General features: G+C 36.5%; 2 protein-coding genes across 9 annotated transcripts in view; one reads left to right on the plus strand and one right to left on the minus strand.

Annotated features, from left to right (window-relative positions):
• TMTC3 (transmembrane O-mannosyltransferase targeting cadherins 3) overlaps nucleotides 1-14,540 on the minus strand; it is a 33,885-nt gene extending 19,345 nt beyond the window's left edge. Inside the window, exons 1-5 of one of the 3 annotated variants that reach the window (XM_082073042.1) lie at nucleotides 14,405-14,540; nucleotides 7,707-7,807; nucleotides 6,832-6,944; nucleotides 6,015-6,231; nucleotides 3,982-4,200 (exon numbers count right to left, since the gene is read on the minus strand). In XM_082073042.1, coding sequence (XP_081929168.1) covers nucleotides 3,982-4,200; nucleotides 6,015-6,203 — 408 coding nt within the window. In that variant the 5' untranslated portion in view covers nucleotides 6,204-6,231; nucleotides 6,832-6,944; nucleotides 7,707-7,807; nucleotides 14,405-14,540. Of the gene's footprint in view, nucleotides 1-3,981; nucleotides 4,201-6,014; nucleotides 6,232-6,831; nucleotides 6,949-7,706; nucleotides 7,808-14,404 lie in introns of all 3 variants that reach the window. The other 2 variants (XM_082073041.1, XM_082073043.1) reach the window with 2 other exon arrangements.
• Nucleotides 14,541-14,594: 54 nt separating this feature from the next.
• Nucleotides 14,595-27,235, plus strand: part of CEP290 (centrosomal protein 290) — a 53,594-nt gene continuing 40,953 nt past the window's right edge. For all 6 annotated transcript variants that reach the window (XR_014186058.1, XM_082072987.1, XM_082072989.1 and 3 more), the window contains exons 1-17: nucleotides 14,595-14,852; nucleotides 16,731-16,780; nucleotides 17,392-17,512; nucleotides 17,854-17,931; nucleotides 18,712-18,781; nucleotides 18,985-19,031; nucleotides 19,402-19,545; nucleotides 19,758-19,811; nucleotides 20,767-20,919; nucleotides 21,823-22,005; nucleotides 22,365-22,454; nucleotides 22,529-22,651; nucleotides 24,479-24,602; nucleotides 25,142-25,314; nucleotides 25,835-25,997; nucleotides 26,650-26,750; nucleotides 26,843-26,930. Coding sequence is in view for 5 of the 6 variants with exons in the window: in XM_082072987.1 (XP_081929113.1) it covers nucleotides 17,411-17,512; nucleotides 17,854-17,931; nucleotides 18,712-18,781; nucleotides 18,985-19,031; nucleotides 19,402-19,545; nucleotides 19,758-19,811; nucleotides 20,767-20,919; nucleotides 21,823-22,005; nucleotides 22,365-22,454; nucleotides 22,529-22,651; nucleotides 24,479-24,602; nucleotides 25,142-25,314; nucleotides 25,835-25,997; nucleotides 26,650-26,750; nucleotides 26,843-26,930 (1,693 nt within the window). In the remaining variant the exon portion in view is untranslated. The remainder of the gene's footprint in view (nucleotides 14,853-16,730; nucleotides 16,781-17,391; nucleotides 17,513-17,853; nucleotides 17,932-18,711; nucleotides 18,782-18,984; nucleotides 19,032-19,401; nucleotides 19,546-19,757; nucleotides 19,812-20,766; nucleotides 20,920-21,822; nucleotides 22,006-22,364; nucleotides 22,455-22,528; nucleotides 22,652-24,478; nucleotides 24,603-25,141; nucleotides 25,315-25,834; nucleotides 25,998-26,649; nucleotides 26,751-26,842; nucleotides 26,931-27,235) is intronic.

Here is a 27,235-nt window from a genome sequence, read left to right on the forward strand (position 1 = left end):
CAGGACCACACTGGCCACCTGTAGTTGATGTTCCCCCAACTATCACCATTAACAAGACAACTGAGAAATATGTACTTCATCTTTAGTAACACCAGTCACAAATAGCGTTTGAGACAGATTATTTTATCTTCAGTAACACCAGCCACGAATAGCATTTCAGGCAGAATTTGGGCACAATAACAACTGCGTTCTTCATAATACTTGGAAGAAACCAGCTTTCACGAATGGGAGCTTTAAGTGAAGCCTGGCAAGGACTGTTGTACATATACGTCCTACAGGGAGTGGCACATAGGTACTATGATCGTTAGTTTTGTTCATACCTTTTCTGACTGAATAGATATGAACCTGAAAGCAGCATTCCCTTGGCTGGTGCTATGGCAGCTCTTAGGTGAGCAGTCAAGAGTTACAAAAAAATTGATGGCAAGCTCTTTGCAATGGAGTTAAAGAATGACTCAGGCTTTACGACAAGTCTGGCAATCTTCTGAATGATAAAACTGCAAGTAGTGCCTCCTTCGGTAATGAGACAGAGAGGAATGCATTTTATGAAAATTTGGAGAAGTGCTAAAATCCATAAGGCAGAATCTTGTTTCAGAATCTCCAATAAAATACCAATTAATTTCCATTTCAGGAGCTGTTTTCAAAATATACTGAAGTGCAGCGAAAAAACAGAGATGTAAGACAGGTCAATACACTGATGGTTACTGAAGTAGCCGCTGTGCTGAACCAAGTACCATTCAGGACGGCCTCTCTTCTTCATTTGTCCTCTTCTGTAATGCCTTTGATTACATTCAAATTTTTGCAAGTGAACTGGCTGAAAAATGGCATGCCAAACCAAGGCAGTCATGTTTAACTAAGAAAACCTCATGGCTCACTATTTAATCATGATGATGCTGAAAACTGACTTTCAGCCATCTAGCCCCAGCTAGAAGTTTTTATTGCTCAGTACATTCTTGGTCAAGCATGTTTGATCCAGCACAACACAAAAAGATAAAGTAACTCAATATATCCAAGGTCACACTGTAAAAAAAAGTATTCAAATCTGAATGTGAAATCATGCTCTGATGCTTCTGTTTGGAGTACCAAAAGGCACATTGAATCATGCACAGACAAAGCACGTTTCACAACTGACAGGAATTTGTGTTAACATTTTGGATAGTATCCAGGTGTTTGTTTCCAAAACGTTTTAAGCTGTTTCAAGGCTTTCTGATCTGGATCTCAAAATTGTCCAGCATTAAGCCCGAAATTATGGAAAGCTTCGCCTGTAGATCTGGTGAAAGAGATCATTAGTAAAGCAAGTGTGTTGGTGTGCCTCCATAGTCCCATACCAACAAAAGAGAGATTCTATTTCTGGATATGAAGGTGACTCAAGAGAGAAAATTCCAGTGCTCACAAGGTTAGCTAACATCTCGTAGCTGTAAAAGGTGGTCAACATGCCTCTGGCCAGAAGAGTAGCGAAGTAGCTAGGAAGGCTGAAATAGAATTCCAAAGACAAGGACAAATGAGACTATGCTGCTGTTATCCAACCTGTTTCCTCAAAAATACTTCCTCAGAGAATGATACGTTACCACTGCAAGAGCCCAGCTTCTCTCAGGAGTCAAGCAAAAAATTATTTTCTATTTATCCTGCTCTGCTAACTTTTCCAGGAAAAATCCATTTATCACAAGATAGGCAAAGGTTTGAAATGTTTATGTCTCACATCTGCTGTTTCAAACTCTTGTGTGCAGGGGAGTAATAAGTAGGAAACTAATTTGAAGGAATTCAAATTGGATACATTTCAATTGTCAAAAGAAAGAAAAGATACCATTAAATGATATATAAAGCTGGGAATTAGACCTGTTTTGAAGTCTCTGAAGTCTGAATAAGTAGGTTGGCACCCAAGTAGCCAGATCTAAAATACAGCTCATTATTACCTCCTCTTTTCCATGTATGGAAACTTTCAGTTGTTTTGCCTTTTATACAGATCCACAAGTCTCAACTGTCAATTCTAAGAATCCTTTCTTGGTTGCATGTTAGGTGAAATTCTCAATGCTCACACTTGAAAGGATAAAATGCACTATTTCTCAAAAGCAGAAAGCTTAAATTGAAAAAGGTGGGGGCAAGAGGAAGAACACCCCTGAACTGATTCTTCACTGAGTACCTAAGTACAACAGCAGGGAAATTCAATTACAATTGCACTTAGATGGCACAGTCTCCAAGTGTTTGAAGTACAGCATAAAGTTCTACCAATCACAGTCTTAAACTGCCCTCATGTGGCCAATATCAGGGATTACACGCTCATTACCAATTTGCTTCATAACTGTACTTCGTAACTTTGTAAAAACATTGTCTTACACAAAAAGCTTTCATGACACAATGTTTTGTATGATTTGTGTAATACCTCTTGCATAGTGCTAATAACTAATAACAGTGTAATAACTCTGTTGCATAGTGCTAAAAGCAACTGTGTTACTGTGATATGGAATCTGACAGTTCAAGTATGATGAAGAATCATCCTGTTAGGAATGAAAGTGATAAAATTACATAGGGTGACTTAAGCTATGAACCACTAATGTAAGTCACTGGCAACTTAAAGTTCCTGCAAAGATACTATTACATTTACTGCAAGGAGAAAAGCCAAACATTGAAATTTATAGCATGTTTTTTCAAATAAACAGAAAACGAAGTCAAATTAACTTTTTTTTTTTTTTTTTACCCATATTTTACCCAAGATTTTATGGGCGATTGTGTTTTCAAGCACAGAGGCAAGCAAAAGATTTTAACTGTTTAACTTCTGCATTTTTAAACATGCCACTAACAACTTCTAGCAAGGACATATTAGTAGCTCAAATAGCAGCCAAGTATAAACCCCATAAACTTAATTCCTATAAAGATTTGCTGAAAATACAGATGTAGGCTACTGGATCACTACTGACAGGGACTTGTGTCTTTAGAGAACAGAGAGAGAGACGTGAACTCTTCACCCAAACAAATCAGGACCAAAAAAAGCAACATAATGTAAGAGCAAACCCTTCTCATTTTCTTCATATCAAAAGACATCCCCCTCTCCTCAAAAAAAAAAGACCACAGATTTTTTTTTTTAAAAAGAGGGTAACACTTCCGAAACAGCAAAAGGTTTGAACATTTTCAGTTTTCTGAAAACTATGAAAAAAATAGACTAAAAACGGGCTTTGCAACACATGTGAACCGGAATCTAGGAAAGCCAGTCCAAGTGGTGCAGAAATAACAGCAGAGAATTCCACATATCTGCTTTATCAGTGTTTTTGACAAAAACAAATCTAATGAATGGTGATCACATGACTCCATTTACTTCAGAACATTGCAAGCCTGGTTGACCATTAAAAAGTAATATAATCAGACAGCTTGTATAGATAACGCTTTTCATAGAAGTGAAAAGCTCCCTTCAGAATCTAAGGAATGTTAAATATGAGAGATGAGAAATGTATTTCCTCTTTCTTGTTTCAGATACATTCAAAAATGGAAGGTTCAAACAGAATGCCCTTAAGCTGGATGTAGCACACAACAACAATCCTAGAAAGAATCCTGCCAAAATAGATATCTTGACATAAAAGAAAGTGGACAGAACAGACTTGGTGATTAGCTAGAGGGGAGTGCTTAGCAATTCTGGAAATAAATTAAGAGGTATTCATAGTACTTGCAAAATATTATACTGGATCAATTATCACAGAAAACAAATATCTAGTTAAGTTAAAGTAGCCATTATCATAAAAGTCAATGTTCATAGCAGAGACCTAAGTTAATTAATAACTAACGTTTCTTTATTTTTCAGTAGCTGCATGAAATATCAAACAACTCCAAGCATTAAATTTGTCACATCTACCACTCATTGCAAAAGGCAGAGTAAATACAAGTAAAATCACATGCTTTTTGGAGTTACAAACATATAAACAGATACAAACCCCATGAAACTTAAGGTTCATTAATACAGCTTGAATAAATTAAACACATCACAGATATACCTACCGCTTCAGTATGTATTGGGTGCACTGCAAAGAGCAAGGATGCAACTACACTGCTCCTGTTGTCCAGAAAAAGTTTACAGACCTTGAGGAAGACTACACAGACCACCACATGAAAGACCAGATTTAGGAAGTGGTAAGAAACTGCATTTAGCTCGCTGAACAAGTAGTTTAAACGAAACGTAAGAACTGTAAGGGGACGGTAAGATTTATGACTCCTCTCCTAAAAGAAAATAAATAAATCAGTCAGTCACCACCAACATATAAAGGGACTTTTACTCTAAAATATCTTTCTAAAAATCTATGTGTACCTGATTCCTCCCTCTATTCTCAAGCATCTACCTTCCAAATATAGCCCTGAAAATTAGTAATACTAACAAAAAAAAAATCTGGTGAAACTCAATTTATAATTAAAATGTCAAGTTAATTTGATTCTTTTTCCTGCTTTCACAGTTTAAATGTATTACTCAAGTATTTTGACTGCTATTTCATGTTTTAAAATATTTTGTAAAATAAAATAAAAATTTGGTGCACTCAGCTAAATGTATTATCTGTGTATTTTCAATATGCACACCAGTCAATATGCCTATGTTACCAGTTACTTGATCCATAAACCCTTTCAAAAACTACACTTAACACTATTTTCCTGTTTCGGAAGGCATCTGTCAACCCACAACCTGTTGATATTTTGCCTGGGCGTAAAGGAGAGGGGACAGGGGATGACAGGGAACCAAACTTCACATACAGACAAAAACACAAGGTAGGAAAAAATATTTTAAAAGCCATGAACTATCAAATCAATCTGACTTCATTCAGTTAAAATTAACCTGACTTTCAGTTATTTGTAAGTGCAAAATCAACACTGAATGATATGTCTTTCTCCTGTTCCACGTGATTACGCTTTTTTTGGGTTAAAAACATGTTGAAAAATACTACTTGAAATTTTACTGAGAGGAGTTTAGGAACCTACTTTCTCTCAATGACTACAGGACTAGATGGCATCTGAAAAATAGTTTGGAAGCTTTCATTACACGGTTATATAAAAATTACGTATCAAGTCTATTTGTAGAGCTAGCAATTAGGATCTCACAAGGAATTAACACTGTATGTTATGGACTTAAGAAAAGATTAAAAGGCAGAATACCTTGACAAGCAAAATACCTGTGGCTCTCAGAGAGTTTTTATTCATTTGCTCAGCAATGACACCATGTGCAACTTTCTAAAATATATGTAAATCCTTCATCCACTGCCATTTGACAATATTTATCAACAACTTTAATGCCAATGCAGCTTTTCAGATAAAAACACAGCCACTCTACAAGGGCTACAAACCAAAAGCTCTGAATTCATATAAACATACCTACTCAAATAAATTTAACAGATTTAATACCCATTATCTAACTCCTAGCTTTGCTGTTTAAGTGTTCTCTTTCCTTCCAGACTGCGGTTAGAAATAAATATCTTTCCATGTCAATGTCTAGCTTTTGCAGGACAAGAAGGAAAAATGGTCAGAGTTGTCCAGTTTCAATATTGGAATTAGACAACAGACAATCTTAAAATTTTATATATGACCTCATTTTCTTACAAGTTCTTTTACTATACAAAGAGAAAGAATATAAGTGACATCTGTTACAGTATCACAGTATGTTAGGGATTGGAAGGGACCTCAAAAGATCATCTAGTCCAATCCCCCTGCTGGAGCAGGAAGGCCTAGGTGAGGTCGCACAGGAACATGTCCAGGTGGGTTTTGAATGTCTCCAGAGAAGGAGACTCCACAACCCGCCCTGGGCAGCCTGTTCCAGTGCTCTGCCACCCTCACTGAGAAGAAGCTTTTTCTCAAATTTAAGTAGAACCTCTTGTGTTCCAGCTTGATCCCATCTGTTCCTGATCTTATAGTGCAAAATACTAACACCAAAAATTACATCAGAAACAAACTATACTGTTAAAACCACATTAGGGAATAAAAGTGTATAAACACTCTGCAAGATTTTTCTTTACATTTCCTAAGTGCCTCAAAGTGTTTCACAAACAGTTTACCTCAGACATTGGAGTGCCCCAGAAGTCATTCTGAAACAGATTTTTTAACGGAGTAGAAGGATGCAAATCTTTATTGTCTAAAATTGCTGAAACATCATCAAAAACAAAGCCACAAAAGAGACTGTTCCAGTAGCAGGCTGCCACCACACCAACTATTAGTGCAGCTTCCTTCAGGCTTACATCAGCCATCTTCTCCAAGAGTTTTCATGGACAAAAGCTGAAATATACAGAAATTTGAGTAGTTTACTGATTAAAACCTAAACTTGATAAATGAAGTCTAGTTAAGACATCCAATATTTAAGAAGTTAATGACACTATGTTTCTAAGAATCAGTGACATAGAAAGCTTTCCTGAAGTCTCATCCATCTTACACAATTTAGCCTTTAAAAGAAATAGTCTCATTAAAAAGTCTCACCCCTAAAACATCCTCACACAGGATGGATGCTCTTCCATATTTCATGTTTTACTAAAAAACAGAAGACTGATGATAAATCATGATGTAGTTTTTAGCAGACAGCTATGCAGTTCCAGTGAATGATGCAAACCAGAGAGCTATGAATATTAAGTTCTCTAGAACTCTGCGTAATTTAAAATACTGACAGAGAATAGTAAGTTATCCAAAAGGCAGTCAGTGTGTTAATTAATCATGTTTTTTAGGTTTAAATGCATTTCTCAAAATATTTCAAAAACAATTTAAAAAAATTTCCAATACTCTGAAGAACAAACAGGAAACTTGAAGAACTTCAGAAATATAGGTGTTCAAGAACAGGTAAAGAAGTACACTAGTGATAATAAATAATAAATAAGTTAAACTTACCATTGAAGCTCACACTTCGTTCATTTGCATTCTTCTCAGAAGTTCATGAAAAGGTCATTTTTTTTTCTCAACTCTGCCAATTGATCTGATGTCACTGAATGTCCATGGGAATCCTGTCTAAAGAAAAATAGCATGGAAAAAAAGACATTACAAATGAACTTTACCTTACATTCTTTTCTCTCATCTTGCATAAACTTCCTAAGCCATAGAAATTATTAAATAGCAGTTTTACGATTATTTTAAAAGAAATATAAGTGCAACCTGATCAAAGGGTGAAATTACTATGTATCTGGTTGTTTGCCTTGAGGTAACTACAGGTCAAAGGCATTCTTTTTGACCACTGGTTGACATAGCACAGATTACTGCCAATTGTCAGGACCAAAGATATTGAAAAGCTACAGACAGTTGAACTCTGACTTAGTTTTGAGAAAAAGGAGAGATGACTGAACAAAAACATATAGCATTTTCCCCAAAACTAGAGACAGGCAACATCTGTAAGGACACAGAACAGCTAATATTTACCAGATTCCGTAGTTCCATAAATATGTAAAAACACCAGCCTTATGTCTATCAGGGTTCACACATTAAAGCAATTTTTTTTTTTCTGGTTTATTGGGTTTTTTAAAATTGCGTTCACATTTAAGAACACTATCCTCTAAAAACAGGCTGTAGAGATATCTCATCCAGACAGGTAATCTCATTAGTGGCTTGAAGCCTGGGCCTGAGAGCACAACAATTACCTATCACAATTAATAAGAAGCAGTGGTACAGGAAGGAATGTGTGTGCAACAAGATGCAGGAGCAGTTAAACTAAAAAAAAAACAGGAGAAAGATCATTTAAAAGGAATCAAACTAATCCATTCGGTGGTACTCACATAATGGCCAGTGAAGGTGGCTTTTTCTTTGGGAGTACTTGGAGCACTGGCTCTTAGTGTTATTTCAACCAAGGAAGACCTTTTTTCAAAGCTGCCACCACCTTTGTATTTAAAAAAAAAAAAAAAAGGAAAAAAAAATCTTAAATGTTAAAAGATGCTACTACATGTGTTTGCCAGGCTGGATCAGAGTACTTCAAAACACTAAGCCAAGATTAAGTCTAAACATATCCATGGTCTTCTTGGCAGTCAGAAAAATCTTATTTAAAAAAAAAAAAAAAGAATACAAAGCATTCTGCAGGAATACAAGAAAAGACAGCCCACTTTTGAACTTCAACATGCCAAAGTTTTTTAGTTGACCCCCCAAAGAAAGTGGAGAAGGAACTGCTGTTTCCCACCATACTGAAAACAGTTTGAAATTCCTCATTCTGGCAGTGCATTTCCTACTTCTTGAAGTTCACTAGTTCTACTGAAAAGCAGTGACACCTGAAAAGGTACTACAATCAACATGTAATGGTTTTCCAACATACAAGCCTACATTTTTGAATGGAACAAAATAATATTGCCATACAGAACCAACTCTAAGTTTTATCTAAATTTGCCCTTTAAGAAAAAGCATTGCAAGGTGAGTAGGTTTTTGTGACTTGAGACTTCTTTATTAACAACATAAGATTTCTATATTGGTTGAAGCAGCAAGCCTTTGCTTGCTGAGGTAGTTCTTTGACAATCTTATTTCAGAAACAGCTACTGCTACTCAACTAAAAAAAAAAGGATAGACTCCCAAGTATAGCCTCCTATTAAAAGGAAAAGCTTAACCAGCCTTAATTGCTAGCTCCTCAACTGCTTTTTGTATGTTTTTACTTTTCCCTACAAGGAATATATGTTAAAACAGCTACTTTGCTTATCCTTTAATCCTAGGCAATTCTGATGCTTTGACAAGCCTGCCTTTTTGCTCTTAATTTCTAGTATTTCTTCCACTCAGAACTCTACTTTTACACCACTACAGACCACGCTGTTCCCTCACAGAGCTACATCTATGTACATACCAACTGTAGGGAAAATACTGTTTTCATTTGAACAAAAGGGAACTGCTAAGCATAAATAATTTAGCTACATCGAAAGTCAGATTTAAGTGGTTAGCACACCATCAGCAAATCCTATTTGAGGCCTCCAAAAGAAATTCACCTTTAACATGACAATTTTTTAATTTGCAATTTGTACTCTCCTTTACATATACATTTCAATCATAAATATGATTGCAAATACATTACTCTAATTTGATCTTTCAAGACAAGTATTTGAGCCACAGACACTCCAGGCAACTCTGAACAACTTACTAAATTTACTGTAAGGAGTGAACATATGCCACAAAATGCATTGTCCTGGTTTTAGAACCAAGTCACACAACACACTGCTTGAGCTGTGCCAAGCTCGGTAACCTCAAATGCATCACACATATCCCTCTCAACATTTTGTTGCGTGCAAAAGCACTAGTAGGTCTTGGCAACAGAGAAGCATAATGGAAATCTGCAAGAACCCCCATTTTCCAGCAACTGGCTTCCATGGCAAGCACAAAAACAGGAAATGCAAGGCCATGCACAACCTGTCGTTCACACAAAAGTAGCACAGATACTTTACTACTTTTGACTTATGCTGGTTTAACTGAAAATGAGTTAATTTTCTTCATGCAGTTAGAAACCTTTATTTTTCATAGCTCATCATTTGGACTTAGTTTGAGAACAGAGATAACACCCCAGTACAGAGTTAATGTTTTTAATTGCTTTGGTCTGAGAGCCAAGGACATTCTGAGTGCTCTGCCCACAGGTGCAAGGCAGCGAGGAACTGGCAATGGATGGGGCAGAGCTTGACTGACATCCAGATTGATCACCCACTACCAAATCCATGACAATACAGACAGTTTAGCACTGCATAATGCAAAATAATAGTACTCTGCAGAAAAAAATTCCACACAAATAAAAAAAATGCATAATGATGCCTTAAGAGTATCCTCAGTTGGGATATTTGGGAATGTGGAAGTCACTTTCTGCCATTGTGAATTTAGGAAAACTTAGGGACTATGTAATTAGGAAGGAATAAAGCTGTAATCCCTAAATATGAATGGCTATTTAGCGCCCCATAATTAGGTATCCCCAAATAAACTTGCTCTCTGCCACCTTACATCAACAACAGTCTCTTGCAGGAGCAAATATAGTTGTGTTGATTAGACACATCTTACTACTTAAAAGTTAGAAACTTAGCAAGATATCGAAGACTCTTCTCCTAAAGGGTAATGGCACCCTGAATGGCATTAATAACAAATTCTGTTCCAATGAAGCCTACTTCATAGAAAATGTTCTATCCAAGTCTCTTTTTCCTTCTTTAGGGGAGAAAGAAAAAAAAAAAAAAAGACAAAAAAAAAGACATGGGTAGTGGCAGGAATAAAGAATTTGAAAATTATGGTATTCTTCTATGGAAAAAAGCTTGTACAGTCCACCTAATCCTGCTCAGACTTTCCAGAGAAACTGACAGGAATAAACATAATCATGTCCCAATTGCAAAGTTTTGACCTATTCCAGCTTTTGTATGAAAGTGTGTACTACTTTTGAAAATATTCAGCATAATTGACTTCTTATTGAGAGTTGCAGCTTTTTATGTAGTCAGTATTTTGAAAGTCAGTTCAAGCTGTCAATTTTTTTTTAAATTCACTTTATTCACTGTCTGTAACAGAACATTATTTACTACAATCTAAAGACTGACTTTTATCTCATATTTGAAGAATATTTTCATTCACACTTTACTAAATATTCATAGATTTAAAAATACACCTGACACTTTTCAGTCATAGCAAGATGTTCACATTTTCAAGCATAATCAAAGTGCAACTGTTTCCCAGAGATGATCTAAACATTAGTGAGGAGTCTGTAACTCCACAGAGTCACTTTGATAAAGAGTGCTTTCTATGTGCAATGTGAAGCATAGTTATTGTGTAAACCTCAGGGAACTTAATTTTGTGTTATATTAATTAGACTGCTGGAAACAAAAACAAGGTAATTTGTGCATGGATCAGGCAGTTCCTTGAAAAGCTTTGAAAACAAACTAATGAGCATTTATACACATACGTAACCAGAGTGGGCTTCCCACTCTCCTGTTTGGAGTTCTAAAGCCAGTGAAGAGACAGACATACACAAAGGAGATACCAAAAAATAATCACGCATCTAATTTACTCTGGAGATGTGTACTTTGATAACCATTGAAGGTCCCGAACTGTTCAAAACATATTTACAGTTCACACAGAAAGCAGTCAAAATATCAAAGGTGGGAGAAAGCAAAGAACTGTTACAATCACTCCTAGATTAATTTTTATTTTTAAACAGGTGAGCAACAGGTTCATCTAACAGTTGGTGGCTGAATTGATGAATATCAAGAGATATATACAATGGGTTACCAAACCCAGTAGTATAGTCACTTACAAATGGCATCGGAGTTCAGCTTTGAAGGCTCTGCTAATATACTAATTTGTCTTGCCTACTTGCCTACTCTTCTGTGTTTTTATTTTTGGGCTAAATTGAATATTCTTTCTGCTGACTTAATATGAGTGTTTAACGACAGAAGGAGATCATAATTTTGTTTCTGTTGTCCCTTTCCAGCACAGTCTTTAAATTTATCTTATCTTAAATGTCACTGCAAGGTATAACTCAAGTACAAAACAACTTAGATGCACAGCTGAGATTCAAATGATTGAGCTTGAATCTCATATAGGAGAAGGCAAGCAGTATTTGGGAAGATGAGGGGAAGAAGAATGCAGAACACGCCTGGATTCCTCTTTCATCTTGCTGAATTCCTAGAGCAGAATAAATATAACAACAAAAGTTTTATTGTGGCAAACTTCCTGTGCACAAACTACAGAATCAAGAGCAATGGGACTGATCTGAAGTACTCTTAATTCCACAGCAAAGCAATGACCCCCAGCCTTCTCTTCATACAGTTCTGAAGGATCAACTAGATGAGGAATGGCAGCTCTGACACGGAGTCAGAACATGTCAGAGGAAAGATTTCCCAGGGGGAAGACTGTGTAGAGCTTGCTGGCAACCAAACAGCTGAACTAACACTCAGGACATTTTAGGGTACTCTGGTACAAATAAGGCTCAAAACACAAAGCAATTTAAAAATGGGTAGAGATGAAGATACTGGTTTAGCTTCAATTTGTTCAATGCAACTGGTCCAACAGTTGGTTTAAATACAAACCACACAGGCATGATGTGTATTTTAAATATGTTATACCTTAAAATGATTAACAAGATCTCACACTTCCAAGTTAAGCCTTTAGGGGTTTTTTTTTGTGGTAGTGTTTTGGTTTCATTTGTAGTTTTGTTTTGGGTTTGTTTGTTTGTTTTGCTACATTCAAACAGTAACAAATAACACTTTTTATATTTAGAATAACTACGTAAACTGTGATTTATTTCCTCATAGGACACTGATGCAAAAATAGTGTCCCTAAAATAATGCTGATCAACAGTGTTCTAGAAATACAACAGCAGAAACTGCATGTTTGTTAACGTCACTAAATAAACTAACAAAAGCTACATGGGTGGCATAAGCTGAAAAGACAGCCTTTAGACTCTGCTGTGCATGCCCTTATTTAGTATGCTTGGTCTGCATATGACATCTTGTGGTATTTTTAATAACATTATATTAGATCTTTTATATTGCAGTTTTTTGTAGTAGCTCTTTCAAACAGCATACTGTTACCAAAACTGTGGTTTAACATGCATGCCTAACTTTTCTAACAGGATAGGTCAAGCTGTTTACTATGGAGTTAAAACATTATTTGGCTCCAGAACTGCAAGCATGCAATCCCATCAAAAGAAGACCTAATTATTCAAAGATTGTCACACGATTAAATGTGATGCAGAACAAAAGAAAAACTAAATCACTTGCCCTAAGCCATTCTGTATTTTACAACTTTTCTCATTTTGTGTAGGGTTAATACTTCCATTCTTCTCAACCTCTTTTTTCGCTTTTGGAAGTTTTGATGCCCACCTCAAAATCCCCTTCAGTTTGACATCAAACTTCTTTACTACCTGCACTACACAATTAAAACCTGGATCTGGTTTCATTACCAGTATAAGTAACGTTGTATTTTGTGTCGGTTCTGTAATAGAACAACACTCAAAAAACGCTGAAGCACACTAAATAGCTACACTGGCATTAATAGATAGTTAACTTAAGAGGATTAAAAAAAACTCAAAACAACAACAAACCTACTCAGAAATATTCCAACATCAATGGATTTTATTTTCTGTATTACAGTATTTCTGTATCACAGGGGGATCCATTTCCTGAAAGTTCATCTTGTAGCAAGGCAGCACTATTCTCTGTGAATCACCTGCTCCACCTATAAAAGTCTCTCCTGCTAAGAAATTCTTTTACACTTAACCATAATGAAGTCTATTTTTAGTAACATTTCCCATTCATGAAATATAATCTGGTCTCTTTCCCTTCCCTAACTATGAAGTTTGATTTTCTTACACAACATAGAGCTGTAATTAACCAATCTCTGGGTGAGGTATAAAAATCTTTCCTTTCAATCAAGAATTTAGAGTCATGCCACAACTGGCACAAGTTACATAACTATAAGGAGTGCCAGACATCTTGTGTCTTGTCAGCCTTCCTTAAATATCAACGCTTGTCAAGAGAGAGCAAAGAAAACAATGAATAATGCAGAAAAAGGCAAAAGTCCAAAGATGACATTATGATCACCTATCTCTTTCCACCGAGAAAAAAAAATCTTCAGCTCTCCACTGCTGTTGAATGCATACAAAGCTATACACATGCCTCAAATAGTCGCTGGTTTCCCTTTTTTTATTTGTAAAGATGTGCTCACACCCATTTAGCTAAAGACAGGGGATCCCAAAGTTTTGTGGCCATCAGACCACTACCAACGCCCAGACTTTCTCGCTGGCCACCATCCATCAATGAATCCAAATAGTTTACAGGCATGATCTCTTCCTGCACTGCTCTGCAAGGTAACATCTGGGCCTCGACTATTACAGTATCACAGCATGTTAGGGACTGGAAGGGACATCAAAATATCATCTAGTCCAATCCCCCCACTGGAACAGGAACACCTAGATGAGGCTACACAGGAAGGTGACCAGGCAGGTTTTGAATATCTCCAGAGAAGGAGACTCCACAACCTCCCTAGGAAGCCTGTTCCAGTGTTTTGTTATCCTCACTGTGAAGAAGTTTCCTCTCATATTTAAGTGGGACCTCCTGTTCCAGTTAGTATCCTTGTCCTATCATTGGTTGTCACCGAGAACACACACTTACACACGAGGCACACGCGTATCTGGGCGGTGCTGCAACCCTCCCGTCGGTCGGTCATGCGGGAAAGAGCAGGTTGGCCGCAGCCCGGGGCTAAGGTAAGGCCGGGGGAGGGGGGCACGGGGGGGCAAGAAGCCTGAGGAGGGGAGCGGGCCCGCGCTTCGCTCAAGCGGCGCGGAAGAGCGGCGAGAGACCGAGGCCGCATCGCATGCCGGCGCTCAGCAGCTGCGGAGAGCTCACGGATAAGGCCCAGCAGCACGGCCAGGGGGGAGAGGTCCACCCGCCGCCGCGGGAAACTACCCCGGGCAGCAGTTATGCCGAACCCAGCCCACCCGCCGAAATCCCGTCCGTGAGGGATGCGCCGCTGCCCGCCCTACCTGAGGCTGCAGAGGAAGCGGCTCCACCGTTACCGGCACCAACCGCCGCCCACAGCTCGCTCCGCCGCCGCCAGACACCGCGCATGTGCACAGCGCCCCCGTCCCGGCCAGTGGAGGCTGTCGGGAACCCGCCCCGTCTCGGCGAGCCCCGAGGCATGCCGGGAGCCGCAGTGCCGGGGCAGCCGCGTGGCACGCTGGGACACGCAGTCCGCGGGCGGGGTTGCGGCCCAACGATGGGATAACGGTTCCCCCAGAGCCGCACCGCGCCCTGTCCCGCCCGCCTCCCCACCGTGTGGCCGTCGAGACTGGGAGCGCCCGGCTGGCACCGTGTCGTGCCGCGGGAGCGTGGACTTTCCCAGCGCCGATGTCCATCCGGGTCGCCGGGAGCGGAGCCGGCGGGAGTTTGATGGCGTCGCCTAGCAGCGGCCGCCGCCGTCCTCGGGGAGCGGTGAGGCCGAGGGGCGGGGGGTGCTCTGAGGGGAGGAGGCCAAAGTCGCTGCGCTCTGCGCTGCCCCGGGAGCGCCGCGGGCAGCGGGCGGCTGGACCTGGGGCAGCGACGGGCCCGCGGGTCCCGGCTAGAAGCGTCCGGGCTCAGGCATCATCGCAGCGCGGTGGCCGGGACAGGTCACAGCCCGCGGTGTCCAATCTCCACTGGTGCCTCAGCCGTGCCCCGTTGTGAAGGTGGATGTAAAATAAGGCAATTTGTTAATTCAGCAGAATCAGATGAGATGGAGGCAAAATTCTCTCTGGGCAACATCCCGGAGAGATCGTGGTCTGTCACTGTGTCCTTGCCGGGCTCGGATTTACAAACTGGATGAAAACAGGAACCCTGCACAAGATCCTGTTTTGCTTGGGGCTTTGCCGTTAGGATCTAGCGCTCTGTAGAGCTAGTAGATGGGAGCTAGTCTGGGTAAGGTAATTTGAAAATCACAAGTAGCTTAAGACTGGTTAGTCCTTTTAAATTAATATCGAGTTAGCAGAGCACATCTCACGCATGACTGTGTTGCTTGTTCGTATGCAGTCTTGCTCAAGTATACATCACTGTGCTACACGTTATACACACCTTCATGGAAAAAGAACAGCTATTCTTTCTGGTGCTTAATTTCACTCTGAGGATAAGATACCTGCATGGTAGCTTAGCTGTCTCTTGGTTTCTTGGAGGCAGCATGGGACATTATTTTTGTTCTGGTAGTACTTTAACATGCCCACCAGACCTCCTTTTCTATCTGGCCTTAGTGAACTTTGTAATATCTGTCTATTTTATGTGTGTTTGATTCCTAGAGTAAGTGAAGAAAATATTTTTATAACTAATGTCAAATGCACATCTATTTCACACCTTTTATAGAGCCATGGTCTTGGTGTCTCACCACACATCATCTGTCAACTGAAAGCACAGGTTCTAGTTGAGGGATCAGCTAAATGTTATGATGGAAAACTCTTCAATTAATGAAGTTCTCACGTATTGTCTTTAAATGTGTACATACTGCATATGCTTAGGTTGTGCTCCCCACGACTTACCGTAGATGGTCTCCCAACAAGTTGGATTATTTTGTTTATGTACGGCTGTCTCTCCTTTTGGAGACTGATACTTTCTTAAGACGTTATTTTATAAGAAAAAAAGAGATTTGAAAGATGGAAGGAAGGAAATGATTGACAGTAGTAAGGTTGTATGTTTGCTTAAGAATAGTTTTGATTTTCAGTCATTTTATAGTGGTAATTCCTACATCATTGCTTTAAGTAAAAAATAATAGTTTTTAAAAAATATTCAGAAATATATATATTTAAACTTCATCTATTTAGAAATACATTCAGAAAATATGAGGAAAGATTGATTTTTATCCTCCTTTAAGCATACAGCTGAATTTCAGAGTCTTACAGCTCTTCTTTCAGACTACTTAGGCATATTTTTGGGGGAAAATAATACCAGTTCAGCCTTTCATTACAGAATGAAATTTCATTTGTTGGCTCTTTAAACTGCTGACTGATGAAGAGGGTGCATGATGGAACAGATCTCAAAATAATCATGCTCAGCATAGAACATTATAGCAGTTATTGATTTAGCTTCATTTTTTTTCCTATAAAATATATATCCCTGCTGTATCATTAGTTTTTTGAGTAATTAATTTAATATTCCTCATAGTTTTATTTCTTTCTTAGTTTTCTTAACCATTTATGCCATATTCATAATTTAGGGCAATAAATAGTTTTAAATTGTTCTAATTTAAATGTAGCAGAATCTAATTTTTGAAATATTGATAATGAAGGCTAGAGACAGCTCCAGAGAATAGAACAGTCCAAGACTTCCAATCCTTTCTGCCTTTTTCAGATACTGCATTGACTTTCAGGGGTATGAGAAGTTGCTGTGGGCCACACTAGGTAAGCAGTAGAATAAAACTTTGTACTGCTTTCAAATCAGATTTTTGTCAGTTTCCAGGCTGTTTACTGTTCTTTATCAATTCAAGTATTCTAATCAACAGGAAAGGATATTTAATAAAACAGTTTATTGTCTTAGAAATGAATGTCAAGAAATGGATGCTCGTAGTATCAAACTAAGGCAGATGTTGGTTGTGTTTTAACTATTAGAAATAATGATTTTGTGACTGTAAGATATTTATCCTACAAGGGCTGATTCAAAGGGCGTCCAGTTGTGTTTGTTCATTAGCATAAAAACAACACATTGAGAGGTGGGGAGGCAAAGAAGGATATTAGAGTTAAAACAGAGGTTTCACATGTGTCTTGGCCCTCACTGTTAGTGTCACAAATTCATTGAGTATGCATGATGTAGTTTTTTACTTAATGGTTTAACTATAGTCTCCTTGTTTGGAGTAGGCAAAAATGTGAACACTATGTTAATCAGTGTTACAAAATCAATACAACTGTTAGAATCATCTTGTGTGGTTCAGTGGACAACTTCCTTTAAATCATTTGACATAAAATTGAATGGCACCGATAATGTCTGATAATTTTTATTTTAATTTTTGTTCCAGAAAAAATTACAAATTCAATATGGCACCCATTTTGGATTGGAAGAAGCTTATGAAAGTTGATCCAGATGATCTGCCTCATCAAGAGGATCTAGCGGACAGATTGTTGGAGACCGTGTCCAAGGTACTCCACAGGAAAACAGAACATCAGGGTTTTGTTATGTATTCTTCCTTAAACTGTCTCTGGTTCTTCACATACTAAATGACATGACAAAGAAATTTTTTACAATGAGGTTGGTAAAACACTGGCACAGGTTGCCCGGAGAGGTGGGAGATACCCCATCCCCGGAAACTTTCCAAGACAGGCTGGTCGGGGCTCTGAGCAACCAGATCTAGTTGAAGATGTCCTTGCTCATTGCAGGGGGTTGGACTAGATGACCTTTGAAGGTCCCTTCCAACCCAGACTATTCTATGATCATGTGGATTTCGTTATTTGTATAAATACACTGTTGTCTCTTTGCTTAGGTTGATGGGAAAGACTTAAAAGCTGAAACTCCAGAAAAACTGATACACCTTTTTAAAATTACTCAGTCACTAATGAAGGTTTGTATTAATCCTCACTTTCTACAATTCTGCAGATGCATTTGTTTATTTTTTTTTGTGAAAAAATCATCATTACTCTCTCCTCCCCTTTTTTTTTCTTTTCCTGTATTAAATACACATGTTTACTCCTAAGAGCATTTATATGAAAAATGTGTGCTTGCACCAGAGTGTTCATAGCTGTTGGGATTATGGCATGTAGCAATGGGAAGTAAAGTGAATATGGCTAACATAGTTATATAGTTAAGGAACTTTAGTTTTATAGATGGAAAATGCAAACAAATATTTCAAAAATTGGTTAGATGTTTTAAGTCATTGGTGATGATTTTAACTTTAATAGAAGTTTTCATGCTAGTTTGATGTTTTAGAATAAATAAAAATGTCACCATGAATGAAAAAACACCACCATCCTAAAACTGATACTGTAAATCTTTCATGCTTTCTTGTATTTAGTGATAAATATACAGACAACAAGAAATACCAGCAGCAAAGTTCAGCACATTGATTTTAGAGCAGCTTTTTAACTGTTTTTAATTCTCAGCAGTATACTTTTGAATGTCTAGGTAGCCTTGTAGAATAAATTATTGAAGAAGATATTTCAACAATCTGAACTTCTTAATTGCCAGCACAGGGAACAATGGGAGTGGTTTCATTTGTTTAAGGAGAGAAAATCAATGTTCTTTTGTAAATGTATGTATCATTTTAAACATGAGGTCTGTGGAACAATCTTTTATTTTAGTAGTAAATATTTCTTCTTTAATTACTATACTTCTTTTTTCCAAGATGAAAGCTCAAGAGGTAGAGCTGGCACTAGAAGAAGTTGAAAAAGCTGGGGAAGAGCAAGCCAAATGTGGTAAGTGAGCCTTTTTATGCTATTTCTAAATGATTTGTTAAATGTATTTTTTAGGGTTTTTTCAAGTTTAGGGAACTGAATAAAATATGCTGAAGTCAATTGCTTCAGTGAAGCCAAATATTTAAAGACTAAGGGTAACCATTATTCTTTCATGTATTTTTTACATTGTTGGGTAATTCACTATATCTCTTCTATTTTAACAGAAAATCAATTTAAAAAAAAGATGATGAAACTTCAACATGAATTAGAGGTATGTTTTAAATTTTTGTTAGTTTATAGAGTGCTGTTTGGTGTTGTTTTTATGAGTTTTTTTAGACTAGTATTTTAATCTAGTAAAGAGATGTAATAGCCCTAGATTTTTGCTTATTCTTTTTATTAGCTTTTGAATATTCACCAGCCTCAGGTTTGCAAAGAGCTGTATGTACAATGAATTTTTTCATACTTGTTAAATCCCATTTATTTTTAGAGATTTCTGTTTTGTTGAAAGAACCTAATGAGCCCTTCCTGTTGCTTTTCTTGAACATTAGGAACGTTAGTCTTAGCATCTCCTTTGTTTTTTTAGTTCTTTCAATTTTCTAAGATCTGTACTATATTTATAATGTTATTTTAATGCTCCTAAGATGGCACAAAGATCCGCTGGTGGTCGTGATACTAGTTTTTTGCGTGATGAGATCCGCCGACTGGAAAAACAATTAGAACAAAAAGAGAGACAGTTAACAGATATAGAAAAAGAATTGGAAAAAGAGAAGAAAGTGAACGAACAGGTAAGAAGGACTTAAGCTTGACATCTCTTCTAGGACATCTTTTGAAAAGCTGATGTTCTGAAAGAGCCTCCGGAATAAAAGTAAAAAACAAACACCACCACCACTTAATTAAATAGGACCGCTGTCCTTTCATTTTCTGTTTTGTTTCTGCAGTTTATTTTTGTAGTTTGTGGTGTTAGTGATACATATAATGGTTTTCTGTCTTGTTCTAGCTTGCTCTTAGAAATGAAGATGCTGAAAATGAAAATATCAAATTAAGGAGAGAGGTTCGTAAAGAATTTTTTGCTGATTTGCTCTGTTTTTCACTTTATTTATAGATATATTATCTGCTTTCTGCATTTATAATCTTTGGTGTGGCATGATGTTTGATTCTGGTTTAGAACATATCCTGGTTAATTGTACAAACAGTATGGAAATTTAATCACATTTAGCAAATATATATCTGCTCTGATGAAACTTAGTTAATTGAGGACAGGAGGTGTCTACATTTGAATTTACATAGTCCTACTATGCATTAATTTTGTCTGGATTTTGTGTTTTGAATTGTTAATATTTTTCTTACATACTATTGACAAATAGATTTGGTTGATATGAGACAAGAATCAGCTTATGCTTGCTGCTTTTGCTAAGATCATCTGATTGGTTAAAATAAAATTATAAAAAGTCAAAAGTTAGTATAACAATAAATGCAAAAGGAGTTAACATTCTTCATTATTAGAATTGGTTTTTTTAGTCATTCTCTTGAAACTTTGTTTCCAGCTGCTTTTAGAAAAAAAATGCATGGCTTATAGCATTTAGTACCTTGGCATCTGAGAGAATAAAACAGACAGCAAAAATTAAAATTATGTCCTGGATGGAAACCTTGAGAATCGTCCCTCAAAATACCCTTTTACATGGGTGTGTGTATGTATTTACATGCATGCACAGGTACACAGAAAACTCTATTTTATTTTGTCTCTCTGTTGATTCCTATTTAGTCTTCCTAAAGCAAAGATAATTTCTAATATTTTTCATGCTTGCTTCTCTTGGTCTTGTTCTCTCCTTTTTAATCTGAAGAAAAAACGCATAAAGAAAAAGGTGAGGCTTCTAAGTTCTTTAAAAGCAGACTGTAGGAATTTAGATGGGTTTTGTCTTAGCTCTTTGTGTTAGCTTGCTAGGAAAGCAACAACTTTGTCTTGAACTCTTCAAACCAGATTTAAGTTTGGATTGCTTTCTGTGCAGAATGAGCAGTTGCGTCAGGATGTAGTTGACTATCAGAAGCAAATAGATTCTCAAAAAGACACAATTCTGTTACGAAGAAGAGAGGATTCTGATTATAGATCACAGCTGTCCAAAAAGAACTTTGAACTTGTCCAGTATTTGGATGAAATTCAGGTAAAATCTGCACATGTTGTTGAATATTTCTTAGACCGTTATGAACAATAGTGTTTTTCACAAAGCTATGCCGATTTCTTTATCAAGTCATGTAGAGTAAGGGAATTTGGAATACAGTTGGGTTTTGTGATGTATTGGTGTGGTTTAACCCCAGCTGGCAACTAGGACAATGCAGCTGCTTGCTCACTTCCCCCACCACCCTCCCAAAGTGGGATGGGGGAGAGAATCAAGAGGGGAAAAAAACCCTCATGGGTTGCAATAAGAACAGTTTAACAGTACAGCAAAGGAAGAAGTAATGATAATAATAACAGAGCGTCCAAAACAAATGATGCATGATGCAATTGCTCACCACCGGTGACAACAATAGCCTGTAGGTTCCCAAGCAGCAGTATTTGCCCCCCAGTTCATGTATGGAGCATGACATCATATGGTCAGGAGCACCTCTTTTGGCCAACTTGAGTCATCTGTTGTGACTTTGCTCCCTCCGAGCTTCTTGTGCACATGGTAAGCCACAAAGTCCTTGACTACCCTGCAATAACCAAGGCATCAGTGTATTATCAACGTTCTTCTCACACTAAACCCAAACCATAGCGCTATGCCAGCTATTAGAAAGAAAATTAACTCTGTCCCAGCTGAAATGAGGACATACATATACTTTGCATCTGTGAATCTGAGATAAGTAATGAAGTCACAGGCAACTGGAGATGTGTCTTTTATTTGCTGTTAAGATGTGTTGAAATTGATGATATAATACTCTCTCTAATTGATGTAATTATGTAACGATGATGATGTAATACTCTCTTCTGTGCAAATTTCAGGTAAGACTTTTAAGTCTTCCATTTAAGGTAGCTATCAATTAGTGCTTATTCAGGTCTTAAGATGTGCACTTCTTTAATTTTGCAGAATTTAACTGAAGCAAATGAGAAGTTAGACATTCAAAATCAAGAAATGAGGAAGAATCTTGAGGAAGCAGTGCAAGAAATGGAGAAGATGACTGATGAATATAACAAAATGAAACTAATTGTGCAACAGTCTGATAGTGTTATGGATCAGTTAAGAAAAGAGAAAGAACAGTACAAATTTCAAGTAGGAACTGACTCTGATGTTATTGAATGTATTTTTCTGTGGTTTATACTGTATTTTCATATTTTGGGTTAAATTAAAAAAAAATATTTAACATACCAAGAACACGTGCTCTACTGAAATAGCTCTCTAAAAGTAGTGTGATCTTTAAATTTGGGGCAAATTTAAAATTTGACTGCAGATTATGAAATTTTTCGGTACAAAGTGTTAGTCATACTCTGTTCGTAAGAGTCATCACCTTCCCTTGCTGCTATAATGCTAATCTGTTAAATTTTATGTACTTGATGTGCTGTGTTTGTACATATACACTGGTTAAGCAAAATATTTTTGTGATATGATGTTCATTCAAATGGCATTTCTAGGTTCAGGACCTTTCAGATCAGCTGAAAGCAAAAACTGAGGAAGACGATCCGCTCATGGCAGCTGTAAATGCAAAAGTTGAAGAATGGAAGGTACTTTTTAATGCTTTTTTATTATATTTCTAAATTATTTTATGTGCTCTGATGGTATTTTATCCTCTTTTCAGAAAATCTTAGCTTCAAAAGATGATGAACTCCTAGAGTATCAGCAAATGTTGATTAACTTGAAAGAGAAAATGAAAATGGCCCAACTTGATGTAGACAGAAACAATATATTGGCCCTTCAGCAGGTACAGTTGATGTGAGAAATTACACACATAGAAATTACCATTCACTAAATTTGCTAGTGACCAAATGATTATTTAGTCTTTCATAGTTTGCAGAATATGTATTATTTATGTTTGATAATTATAAGACAGATTGATTCATTCCTCTGCCAAGTAAGCGTAATAGAAAATGCACAAAGGAAACTTTTCTTGCTGTATGTATGAGCTGAGGTCTTGGTAGTTGGTTCTGTTACTTTCATATTTACCTTTTCTAACTATTAGTAGAATGATTTCTTGAACATCTAAGCATCCATAATTTAATGTTTTTGAATTATAGCTTAATTTCTGTCCTCTAAATTTGTTAGTCAAGGAAGAGTCTTACATAGCATTTAATTTTCTGTGTTTCTTTGCCTCGCTTGATGTCATAACGTTAAGTCTGTGGTCCAGCCCATGATAGAGCTAGCTGAATGTGAGTGTCATATTCATGCACAGTTACATAGTTCTTTATGATTTTTAATTTCTCCACTTGCTTGGAAAGCATAAAAAAAGAATAAATAAATAATGCAGTCCATTAGGAATGCTGACATATATATTATGAGAAGCATACTGTATGACACCAGGATGATTTCCTGCTTTGCTTCAAGTTTTTTAGATAAACGTGTCATGACATTTGTGTTATATGTCAGGCCCTTGTTGACTGAGCAGTATGGTGAGACATATTTATGCAGTCTTCCCAAATTAGGAACAGAGGCCTTCTCAGGAGAAAACAAATCTTAAGCACAAATCAGCCTGTGATGATCAGAAGAGGAAGGCAGCTGAAAGTAACTTTGATAAACAGTTGAAAAGTCTGGTTTTAGCTGATAGAGATGGCTGTAGAGGTTGCTTTTTTGGATGACTGTCATTAGCATGACATTTTGAACAGTTTTGTGGAAATTAGCATATTTTTAAAGCAGACACTTAAAAATTAAATCAAGTTGCTGCACTGTGCTTTAACTCAAAATAGATTGAACTTGTTATGGTTCAGTGTATGTTTACATTCTTAAGGGTTATTTTTAACTCTTTACAACTTTCCTAAACTCTTTACATTTGAAATATGCTTATATTTGTCCTCATAAGAAAGCCAGTGCTTTTGTTTGTTATAACATTGTTATAAAGTAAGGATGGCAATTCTTGAGGTTTTTAATTTATAATTACTTTCTGTAACCTTTTTCCAAGTCTCTTTTTTATATTTTTCCTCTTGTTTTTATCATCACAGAAAAATAAACATTAAGCTTTGTGATATTTCTAAATTTCATGTATAAGCACAGAAATAGTCTAATATAAGTAGAAGTCACTTGCACAGTCTGTGTGTACTTATGTATGTATATGCATGCAAAACAAGGTGTGATGTGAGTTTTTAAAAGTTGGATGACTTGCTGAAAGGCAGTCTGCAATACAGGTGTCATGTATGATGGATTGTTAGTCCTCCCAGTCTTGAACTTGGATCTTTTGGTTGCCACTGTCAATTGTTTATGACAAAGCTGTAAGAAACCTGTATCGTCTGAAACTTTTCATCGTACTCTTAGAGAAATGTTCCGTTTAAAACTGATATACTAAAATACTGCTTTTATTTTTGTGTGTGTTTGAATACTTTGTTTTTACTCTTTTATTTTTCCTGCTTTGCCTTAAAATACCCAACTTCTAGACAATATCTGAACTCTATGTTGTAAGTACAGTATATTTGATGTTCTATGAATTGTTTTGTGTTAGCTGCTTTTAATTTCTTCATTTACTGTGTGATGTTGTATATTGGTAGGTTGCCTGTCAGCAGAGAAGAATTCATTAATGGAATTTCTGGTTTTGTGTGTGTAGGGTGTGCAAGAGAGAGATGCTCAGATAAGATTGCTTACTGAACAAGTTGAACAGTACACCAAAGAAATGGAACAAAATGCATTTATTATTGAAAAATTAAAAAATGATCTCCAAAAAGATAGAGGTAACGTGACAATTTTATTTTAGTATCAATGGAAAGGAAACTAAGAAAACAGAAATATACTGTGCATTCTTTATTCTCTAGAAATACAGAAAAAATATTTGCAGTATTTGAGTAATATTAGTATCTATTCATTTTTATTCATTTATGTTTATTAAACATTAGTGAAGAGTTAAAATTTATTCACGATACTTCAATGGGTTTTACAGGTAATACAGTGTCTAATAAAACTATACCCGGCTTGTAAAGGTTAGAGCATAACGTATAAGATTTCAGTTCTATCAAGAATTGCAAACGAGCAGTAGCATACAATTAAAAATAAATTCTGATGTCCCTTACGTGCACTAGCTTCTTACAAATATTATTTGAATGAACGATTAGGAAAAAAGAAAGCTCTCATATATAGTCTTTTGGAATTACTTAAAAAGAATGGAAAATTAAGATCTCCTTTACAACATAATCTGAAGTATTTTTTCTTGGTTAGTGGCTAATAGCAAGACTTCCTAGTTGAATTGTAAACAGATCAAGGTTTTTCTTTCCAGGTCACCCATCTCTTGCTCAGCAGAATTGTATTGGGGATATGCAAGAAAAGTTAAAAATGCTAGAAGAGAGAACTAAGGAGGCTGAGAAATGGGCAGAATTAGCAGAAGCAGATGCCAGAGAAAAGGACAAAGAGCTTGTTGAGGCTTTGAAACGAATGAGAGACTATGAACAGGTAAACAACTTGTCAGAATGGACAGGGTATTTCATCATATTTTTAGGAGATCATTTTTTCCTTCCATTTTTTGTTGACTGTGTTCTAGTTAGAAATGAAATGAGTGACTTTTGATGCTATTTTTTTCCTTTTCTTTCATAGTAGCATTTAGTGGTCATTGCATGTGATTTTTTAGCCATGCTTAACAATTTTTAGAAGATGTCAGTTTTAACATATTCATCTGTGCTTTTGAAGTCCATTGAACAGTAATTGAACACTTAAGATAATGATTTTTCAAAGGATCATGTAGTCAGAAGACTCGGTTTTGAAATATGCAGAGATTTCTCTGTAGTCAAAAGACAGATTTGTAGGATCTGCTTTTTATTCAGTAACTTTTTTCATTAAGCATAGTGCAGAAGAGTGATACAAGTTGAAAAACATTTTTTCTTATCTGTGTAATGATGAAAGATGGATTCATAATTTACTTTCGTACATCTTCTGTTGGTTGTATTGTTTTAACTTTCCATTTGGGTTTTTACAGGGAATATATGGTTTGGAAGAGGCTGTTGCTGAAATAACAGATTTTAAAAAGCAAATCAAAATACGAGATCATGAGATTGAAACCTTAATTAAGGAAGTCAATAAACTTGAACTTAAAATAAATGATTTTCTTGATGAAAATGAAGAACTCAGAGAGCGCTTAGGTATGCTATATCCCTTACATTTTCAGTTATTTGTTGTGTAAGAATTGAAATAACATTACATCGTGGAAATCTATTACTATACCAAGTAACTACTGGGAAATAATTTTGTATATTCTGTTAATATTTGCAAGTAGTTTTAGTGAGTTAGGATTTAGTGCATGAATGTACACGACTAAACTTGAATGTACGTGACTAAAGTTGGCCTACAGGTTGCTTTGAAGAAAGTAGGAGAATAGGTTTTGTAGAGTTTTTTTTGTTTTGATTCCTCTTTGACTCCACACTGCCTAATTAATTTCATAATATGGTATCTGGAAACCATAACATACTGAAGCAGTAATGCTAGATTGAAAAACACACAGAAAATTTTGAACAGGCTTATTTTTACACAGAAGCATCTAAACATGAATATAGTTAATTTTAGGTGGCATTTTATTGCATTTTGTCTTTTGAGTAACTGAAGTAAAATTATGCTTTCTTCTGTTGTTATTACATGGAGAATGTGTTTATATATATACAAATATATTCAGCTGTCAACATTATTTTAATTCTACTTGACTAGTTATGTTCTGATTTAAATTAACTGCATTCTAGTGATTACTAACATTAATGTTTCTCCTTAATGAATAATTATACAGCATATTCTGTGTTTTAGGTCTTGAGCCAAAGACAATGATAGATTTAAATGAATTCAGAAACAGCAAAGCACTGAAGCAGCAGCAATACAGAGCTGAAAACCAGATTCTTTTGCAAGAGGCAAGTGATAAATCCTATTTTTGTGTAAGAGCTACACAATAAAAATATATTTGAACAAACTGAAATACTGATCTGTGAATAATAATATGCAGATTGAAAGACTAGAAGAGGAAAGAGTTGAACTGAAAAAACAGATTTGTAAGTTGGCTCAGGAGAAAGGAAGAAGAGTTGCAACAACAGGTGGGATTTTTTTAATTATAAACTGTCCTTTCAAAACGTCTTGTCTATACTTATTAGTATAGCTATGTTATATTTAATCATTTGTTTAAATTACAAGGCTAAATACATTTCATTTAATATGTAGGAAGAGGTGCGTGCATTTGTATTTCCATAGTCTTGCAGCCCAGTAGCTTTTTGACTTGTGATGGGTAGTAATGCATCACTGAGAACTGTGTCACTGGCTTGCAGTTCTTAGATGCAGCATGATCTCTGATTCCTTGTATATCTGATCTTGGAAAGCCAGTAATGCACAAAACACAAATAAT

This window comes from Streptopelia decaocto (genome assembly GCF_964273445.1).
Source record: "Streptopelia decaocto genome assembly, chromosome: 1".
Lineage (NCBI taxonomy): Eukaryota > Metazoa > Chordata > Aves > Columbiformes > Columbidae > Streptopelia > Streptopelia decaocto.